The 7,882-nt window shown below is 52.1% G+C and overlaps 1 protein-coding gene across 2 annotated transcripts; it reads left to right on the forward strand.

The window, feature by feature from the left end:
- Positions 1 to 7,882, forward strand: CATSPER1 (cation channel sperm associated 1). Of its 2 annotated transcripts, none has more exons than XM_074231027.1 (13): positions 1 to 62; positions 154 to 459; positions 1,033 to 1,245; positions 2,867 to 2,977; positions 3,481 to 3,640; positions 4,253 to 4,344; positions 4,473 to 4,616; positions 4,975 to 5,038; positions 5,306 to 5,378; positions 6,150 to 6,207; positions 6,382 to 6,457; positions 7,511 to 7,625; positions 7,731 to 7,882. In XM_074231027.1, the coding sequence occupies exons 2-13, from the start codon at positions 174 to 176 to the stop codon at positions 7,755 to 7,757; spliced, it is 1,419 nt and encodes a 472-aa protein (XP_074087128.1). In that variant the 5' UTR covers positions 1 to 62; positions 154 to 173; the 3' UTR covers positions 7,758 to 7,882. The 2 variants fall into 2 exon arrangements, with proteins under 2 accessions (XP_074087128.1, XP_074087129.1); XM_074231028.1 differs by having other exon boundaries at positions 58 to 76.

A 7,882-nucleotide genomic window follows, 5' to 3' on the forward strand; every position in this document is an offset into this window, starting at 1 on the left:
TCTCCATGGAAACAGACCCTCCAGAGAATGTAAGACCCCACAAGTCCCTTGGATGAACTGAGGTGAGGAAAGTGAGGTCCGTGGGTAGTTGAGGAGGGCAAGGAGGACTGGGTCTGGAGGAACTCAAGTAAAACCCTTGTCTCTATTGATCAGTTCTAGGGTTCCTCTCCAAAATGAATTACTTAACAGTTCCAGAAGATATCCGGAGGGAGGTTGAGGTTCCACAAGCCTCTGAGCCGGCAGTTGCTGAAGAGCCTCTCTTATCATTGGGCCCACTAGCAGGCCAACCCAAAGCTGGCCTTTCTAAGTTCCCGGCCCACCCCTCCCACCCCTCCCACTCCTCCTGGGGCCCTGGCAGCCTCAAGAGCAAGTTTTCTCGAAGTAGTAGCCGGGTCCAGCCATCCTTCACCTCCATGGCACATACCTGGGACCAAGATCACCGAGTAAAACCCAAGAAGGGTAAGCCAGCCTCCCTGAGGTCCCTCCCCTCCCTACCCCCAGGAGTCCCTGCTTCTGGCCTGCTACTTAGAGCCTTGTCAGAGGAATCAGGCCACGGTCTCTTGACCTCTAGCTCAGTCTTAGTGCAGGGACCATGACAAGGCTGTCGAGGCACAGCCATCCTTGACCTTGAGACAGAAAGCTCTCATTGCCCAGGCCTCAGACTTACCACTTCCTTCACCCAAAGCCTCAGGACTACTCAGCACAACCTCAGTCTAAGCATTTCTCTAGTGTCTGCCTGGCTTTTCCTTTCTTCTTTCCCCATCCCTGACACACTCCAAAGACCAGGCTAGGTATTACCAGAGCAGAGGTTCCTCTTCATTCTTGCTTATTATCTCTTCCAGATTTAAATAGGTGAGTGGGAAAGTGGGAGAGAATCTGGGACCCTCCTGGGATGGAAAGCCTTCTTGCTATGAATCATCCTGCCCATGACAGGGCTCCTAACCCCGAAGATCGCCATTGAAGACCCTGCCTCAGCAGGATGAGCTCTAGCACTGTCACTGCCTAGATTCTCACCTCCCTTCTGTCCTTTAGCCAGGATCCAGCGTACTCGAAAGAAGCAGATGGATGCTGAAGAGATGTTTCATGCTTGTTGTGGCAAGATCACCGAAGTCTTCCACCGGGTCCAGTTCATGCTGTCCATTCTGATCAAGAGCCTCATTTTTGAAGTCTTCATCTTCATCATGGTTTGTCTCAATACCATTGTACTGGTGGTCCAGACTTTTGCTGAAGTGGAAGTCTGGGGAGGTAAGCATCCTTGAGGTAGGGGCTGCAGAACCTCAAGAACCTGAGGGTGATTGGGAGAGAACCTACCTAGTCTGGCCACATGGGTTCTGGGCTTCTAAAAACTCCTGGGGACCACCAGAAAGGGTCAGGGAACTGATGACAACCAGGTAGGCCATCTTCAGTTACCTGGAAGGTTCTGCATGGGGAAAGAGGAAGGGAGGGCATGGGATCGGAGGGTCATCTGGGGACACTGGGATGGCTCTTAGCTCTCTCCAGGATACTGGGGAAAGTCCCAGTTCCCAGCGAGTCAGGATTCAGCTTGGGACAGAGAGGGAGAGTAGGCTGACTGATACATCAGCCTGGGAGAGGAGAAGGAGGGAGGGATGCTCGATCCTGGAATGCTCACCACCTTCATCTGCTCCTGGGTTACCTACAAGTCTCAGCTAACGTCTTCAAGAAGCCTCTCAGACTTCTTTCCCTCTGAGATCATCCTGGTTTACTCCATCGATTTTCAGTTTGTACATTGTTGTTAGAAAATAATGTCCCCCATTAGATTAGAAGCTCCTTGAAATCAGAGACTGCTACTAGGGGGCTCTATCAGGGTTGGAATTAGGGAGGCTTATCTAACTGAATTCAAGTCTGGACTCAGACTCTCCCTAGCTGTGTGACCCTGGGCAAGTCATGTCACCCTGCTTGCCTCAGCTAACTCATCTCTAAAAATGAACTGGAGAAGGAAATGGCAAACCAATGCAGTACCTTTGCTAAGAAAACTCCAAATGGAGTCAAGTCACAAAGAGGTAGACAGGATCAAGTCAACAAAAATATCCTCCATACTTAGTATAGTGCTGAATGAAGGACAGCTCCCTTGAGAGAACTCTTAGGAATCCTCGAATTTTGAGTTGGAAGGGAACTTCGAGATCATTTAGATCCACCTCCTCGTTTTTCAGACAGGCAAACGAAACCATGGGTTTTTCCAAAAGCCTCTCAGAGTTAGTTTCCTCATCTATAAAATGACAGTAAGCCCTTTCCCTCCCAGGAGGGCTGTGAGGCTAAAGTTGGCTAGTGGGGGCTTTGTTGGTCCTAGGTCTAAGACCTCAGGCACAATACACCATACAAGCCTCACTGCTACCTCTAAGAGACTGGTCTATGCTCCAGACTCAGGACCTATTGAGGAACACCGGCCTCCATGGATGCTCCAAACTAGGAGGTGGGCTGGGGTCAGCACTCGGCCCAGTAGTGGCTGCTGTCTAATTGCTCCCACATCTCAACTACCTTGATCTGTGTGGCCAAGAGAATGCTACAGCTCTGAGATGGAACTCACAAATACTAATCTATGGGCCTAGAAAAGATCCAGGAGAAAAAGGGATGGGAGACAATTTAAACAAAACAGCTTCAGCCTTCTTACATCCTGAAAGATGAACAAAGTCACTAATAAGAAAACCTAATTCATGTCAGTTTGAATTTAATAACCAAAATGGGGAAATAACTCTTAGATTCTATTGTTTCTGGAAAGACTATTCCTCCGGATCAATGAGGGCCCAGGATTGCTAGGGATTCTGCCAAAGAAGAGCAAGAAGGTAGAGGGTAGAGGGAAGAAGTGACAATCAGAAGGGGGGAAACTGAGCATCTGACCTTCCCACAGAGTGGTACTTCACAGCTTTTGACTCCATCTTCCTCTGCATCTACTTTTTGGAGGCGGTCCTGAAGCTCATAGTCATGGGACTTCAATACTTTGACTCTTGGAACAGCCTAGGTGGGTGGGTCCGGGGCCCTGGGGAGGGGACGGATGGCTGAGGTTAGGGATGGGGTATGGAGCAGGGATAGGAATTACTTGGCATGTCCTATGGAGACAATCCTTCCAGCTGGGGAAAGGGGTGGGAACAGGGGGGGAATCCCCACCCATTAGATATGGGCTCCAAACTTGAGGAAAAGAGGGTTAGTTGTCTTGCCCAGGAGCTTGATGTTCTGAGACACCATGACATTATGGTCAGAGAACTGAATTCTAGAGCCAGGAATACCTGGGTTCAAATTCTGCCTCTGGCCTGGACAAGACAATCCTGGGTTGGTCATTTCCCTACCAAACCTCAGTTTCCTTTTCTGCACAAGGGGCACAATGCTGCCTACTGTAGTTCTCTCCCAGGATGACTGAGGCTCAAAGGAGAGGAGAGGGGTGGGTGCTTGCCATCCTCAGTCATAATGAGCAGTTGGAACACTGCGGGGCAGCCTCTTGAGATGGGTCCTGTCCCCACTCCCCAGATTTCTTTATTATGGTCATGGCCTTGGTGGACTTCATCCTCAAGCAGATCTACTTCTCCTCTGCCAAGAGAATGACCCACAGCAAAACTGCCTTTCGAATCCTCAAGATCTTCAAAAGTCTTCGAGCCCTGAGGGTTGTCATGGTGCTTCGCAGGCTCCGGTGAGGCCAGGGGGTCTCAGCTCCTTCCAGGCCCAAGATTGGGCCAGTACCATCTGGGCAGTGTGCCAGGCTTCACCTCCCTTTTCAAGCACCTTGGGCCAGTCACTTCCCCTCTGGGCCTCAGCTTCCTGAACTCTAAATGAGGGAAGTGAAGTAGTTACCCCCTAAATATCCCTTCTTCCTTGGAGTGAACTGCCATGTTCCTCAGTTTCTCCATCTGTAAAAGCAAGGGCTTCCAGGCTGATAGCCCCTTGAGCTCTGTGGTCCTTGAGATTCTGGATCACCAGCTCCTGCTATATGGTTCCTCCCAGTTTTTCCTTGTGTCGTCTATGTTCTCCTACCCCTACCTCAGGTCTGCTCTTTTCAGTCCCATCCTCTAAGAGGTCTCCCTGCTCTGACACCATGTTCTCTGTCCTAGAATTCTTTCTGGTCCTACATGGGTCTTTCTGGTCCTCCTTTGAGGCCCGAAGTGTCAGACTTTGGTTCAGTTGGGGCAGGATCCCAGGCTCCTGATACCCCACCCTGGTAGGGTCCAACAAGGCTACCGCAACCTTTCTGGGGAGGAAGCTCACCTGGGCCTCTGACTATTTTGTCTGCCTCTCCTCCTTTCAGCTTCCTCAAGAGCCTTCAGGAGGTGACAGGAACTCTGGCTCAGTCGCTACCGTCCATCGGGGCCATCCTTGTCCTGATGTTCACTTGCCTTTGTATCTGGTCAAGCAGGGGGTTTGGGGAAGGTCAGGGTCTATGGGTTGGGCAGGATGAGGCTAGGATTGGGTGGGGGGGTGGGCTGGCCAGTGTTGCAAGGGCCCTAGGGGCCTCCTTAGCCTCACAGTCTTCTTCTCCGTGATACTCCGAGCCCTGTTCAATGAGTCAGACCCCAAGCACTTCCAGAACATCTTTACCACCATCTTCACCCTTTTTACCATGCTCACTCTGGATGACTGGTCCCTCATCTACCTGGCCAGCTGGAATGAAGGTAGGGAAGAAGAGTCTGAACCCTTGGGGGGGCTGGGAGGCGGCTTGGGATCCAGCAGAGGGCTGAAGGTTGGATGTTCTCTCCAGACTGGTTTTGGGGGCTTTGGAATAGGAATCACAATGAGCTAGAGAGGGGCAATGGGGACTTTGTCCCAGAGTGCAAAATTCAGAGAGTACTAATGTAAAAACTAACCCAGAATCTAATTAGAACAATTAAGATAGGAAACTCAGATGGGCAATCCCCTACCTCCCACCTTCACTGTGTCCCACCCCCCCTCCAACTTTGGACATACTCCCTGTGACTTGTCCCAAGTTTGGTCTGGATACTTGGTGCAAAATTGAGGCCCTTGCTCCCTTAGGTGCCTGGTATATCATCCCCATCCTCATGATCTACATTATTATACAATATTTAATTTTCCTCAAGTGAGTCACCAAGCCCCACCCCCTTCTCCCCATCATGGAGCTGCCCAGACCCTCTCTTTCCTGCCCTCTCCATGCTGGGGCTTTCCAAACCCTCCCTTTCTCATCCTCCAGGACCTGGCCCTCTCTCTCCAGACAAGCCCCAGCTCTGCCCCTCCTCTGCCCAAGAACCCAAAGGGAACCCCCGCCACCTCCTCTGCCTGCTCCCCCCCCCTTGTGGCCCTGCCCCTACTCCCCGGCCCCCAGTCCTCATCCTCTAGTGTCTTGTAGCCTGGTGATTGCAGTACTGGTGGATAACTTCCAGATGGCCCTACTCAAGGGGCTGGAAAAGGTGAAGCTCAAGGTAGGAGGGCCTGAGGAGTGAGGGGAAGGGAGAAAGGATGTGTCAAAGAGCAGTGTTAAACTGTGGGCAAGCATTGTGCTAAGAGTGGGATGCCCACTGGGGACCCCCTGGTCGGCTCTATTATAGGACACCTAGGAAGGGAGAAGCCTTGAGCGGGGTGCATCCACATACCCCCCAAGAATGCTGCCTCACTCCCCCAGATGCAACCCTCCTGAGGGCTTGGCCAAAGCTGGGGGATTTCTCCTTTGGGACCTTGGTCAGAAATACAGTCTGTGAGCCAAGAATCCTGTGGCTCCCAGTTGGAATTCTGTCCTGCCCAGGTGGACTTCAGATTTAGTTTTCTACATGGGCATCTTCCCACAGTTTCCTGTGTCCAGGGAAGTAGAGAAGGCCCCTGGCCTGCACATCCTTCCCCACTCCCTGCCATCTGCTCAAACCCACCATCACAGTCCCTTTGACAAAAAAAGTGTGTAAATGTTTGGATTTTTTTTTTAATTTCATTTTCATCACCAAATATAATCCGGCTCCCCTCCCCAGAGAGGACAGCCAAGCAATTCAGCCAAACAACCACCCCTCCATTCCATACATTATGCTCCAGTCCCATAGTCCCCCCACCTCTGCCCAGGGTAGAGGGCAGATGATCTCCATTCATCTTCAGGGCTAAGTGTGATCATTGAGACTGCCCCTGCTTAGGGTGGGGACTGCTAAGGCTATCTCATAGGAGAGGCGGGGAGGGAAGAATGAACTTCTCTCTCCCAACTCTCTTCCTAGAAAGTGGCCCGGCTTCAAGAGAAACTTCTGGATGAGTCTCTGACCAACCTTGAGTCAGGTACCCGTACCCACCCCACTGCCAACCCTTGGCTGCCAGCCACTCGGCATCCTTGACCCTCAGAAGCAGATGGTCACTGAGAGAGATCAGGCTCGTCCTGGCCCAACTCAGGCCCTCCCACCTCAGCTCCCATAGCTTCTGCCTCAACCTCATCTTCCTGTCCTCTCTTCACAGAACCAGAAGAAAAGCTGAGCACTTCCTCTCTACAATCACAGATAATTGAGAAAAAATATGGGGACCTGACTGCTGAGTAAGGGGAGGCCCTGGAAGCAGAGGGAAAACCAGGGAGGAGACACTGGACAATGGGCCAGAAGAGAAGGCCCTTAGGAGGAAGGCTTCAGACCCCAGAGAATGGGAGCCATTAGGACTCTGGACTAAGGGACAATGTCAGAAATGGCTTTGGCCTTCAGAAACTCCAAGCATGAAGAAGGCAGGGCCTAGACATAGAGATCATCCCCCTCATTTTACAAACTGAGGCCCAGAATGGGAAAGGAGTTTGCCTTAGGACAGAAATAAGAGAAAATCTCAGGGTCAAGATTCGAATCTAGCTCTTTGACCTCAAGGCTTAGTGTTTTCTTGCAGCTGCTTTGATACTGAAGGTCCTGTCCAAGGTGCCCTGGGGTAGGGAATTGGAAGGGGGCAGAGATTGAGTGACTGGTCCCTGGAAGGCCAGGATGGTTGGGGAAGAGGAATGGTCCTTCCCCCGCCCCCAGTCTGACAGCCTTGGTCATACTCTGACCCATCTCCAGGGTTTGCTCTTTCCTTGAGGAAATCCCTGTGTGAGGAGTGAAGGAGCCCAGGAAAGAAGGAAGGCTGTGTGAGGAGGGCACATTGTTCTAAAGGTGGCAGCCATGGCTCACCTGGGCCCCAGCTCTGAGATGGGTTGGAGAACATTCTAGAGCTTAGAAAGCTGCAGAATAGAGAATGAGCTAGAAGAGACATTCGAAGCAAGCTGGGGAAAGTCCTTAAAATCCAGAGCTTCCCGCTCTGCTGAGCCCCTCCTCCCGTGCTTAATGGCGTTGGGAGCCTGGGCCATGCCCTGGACTCTCCCTGGGTGCTCTGGAGCTGCAGCCAAATATGTGGGGGTGGGGGCTGCTGCCGCCACCTGTAGGCATGCCCACTCTGCCTACACCAGATGGCTCTGCCATTTCTTGTCCTAGGCTTCGGTTTCCCCATCTGTCTGTGTTCTGGGAGGGAACAGGCCTTAGCCAAGGTCACCCAACAGCTGATGGCTTCCCCAGAGATAGAGGTGGGGATGAGGGGAGGGGTGCCAGGCTCAGGGTCATCTACCCCTCTCTCCCAGGCAACAGGACAAAATGTTCCATTACCTCCAGCTGATGGCTGCAGTGGAACACCACCAGCAGTTGTTCAGGTCTCAGGCAGCTGTCATTGATGAGATCATTGACAAGGTGTTTGAGGTGAGCTGAGGGAAGGATGTGGGGGTGGGAGGGGGCCTGACTCTTTGCAAGAGGTCATGGGAGGTAGTTCTCCCTTGGGTCCTCCTGACCTGGCTCCCCTCTCAGGCCGGAGAGGAAGATTTCAAGAAGTGACTAGAGACATCACCAAGTGACTGGAAGAAGCTACCGTCCAAACCCTGCTGGCCTTGGGGACAGATATTGGGCCTGGGATTGACTGGGAGCCCACCGCCCAATAAAGTCCTGAAGCCAGGTTCTAA

The sequence above is a fragment of the Macrotis lagotis genome, chromosome 3 (genome assembly GCF_037893015.1).
Source record: "Macrotis lagotis isolate mMagLag1 chromosome 3, bilby.v1.9.chrom.fasta, whole genome shotgun sequence".
Taxonomy (NCBI): Eukaryota; Metazoa; Chordata; class Mammalia; order Peramelemorphia; family Peramelidae; genus Macrotis; species Macrotis lagotis.

What these genes read in the sequence shown, in the direction of transcription:
- CATSPER1 (XM_074231027.1), top strand. Translation starts at nt 174, where the DNA reads ATGAATTACTTAACAGTTCCAGAAGATATCCGGAGGGAGGTTGAGGTT. An exon ending in CCTGATGTTCACTTGCCTTT is followed by an intron (nt 4,345 to 4,472) that starts GTATCTGGTCAA and finishes TTAGCCTCACAG; the next exon opens with TCTTCTTCTCCGTGATACTC. An exon ending in CCTGGCCAGCTGGAATGAAG is followed by an intron (nt 4,617 to 4,974) that starts GTAGGGAAGAAG and finishes TTGCTCCCTTAG; the next exon opens with GTGCCTGGTATATCATCCCC.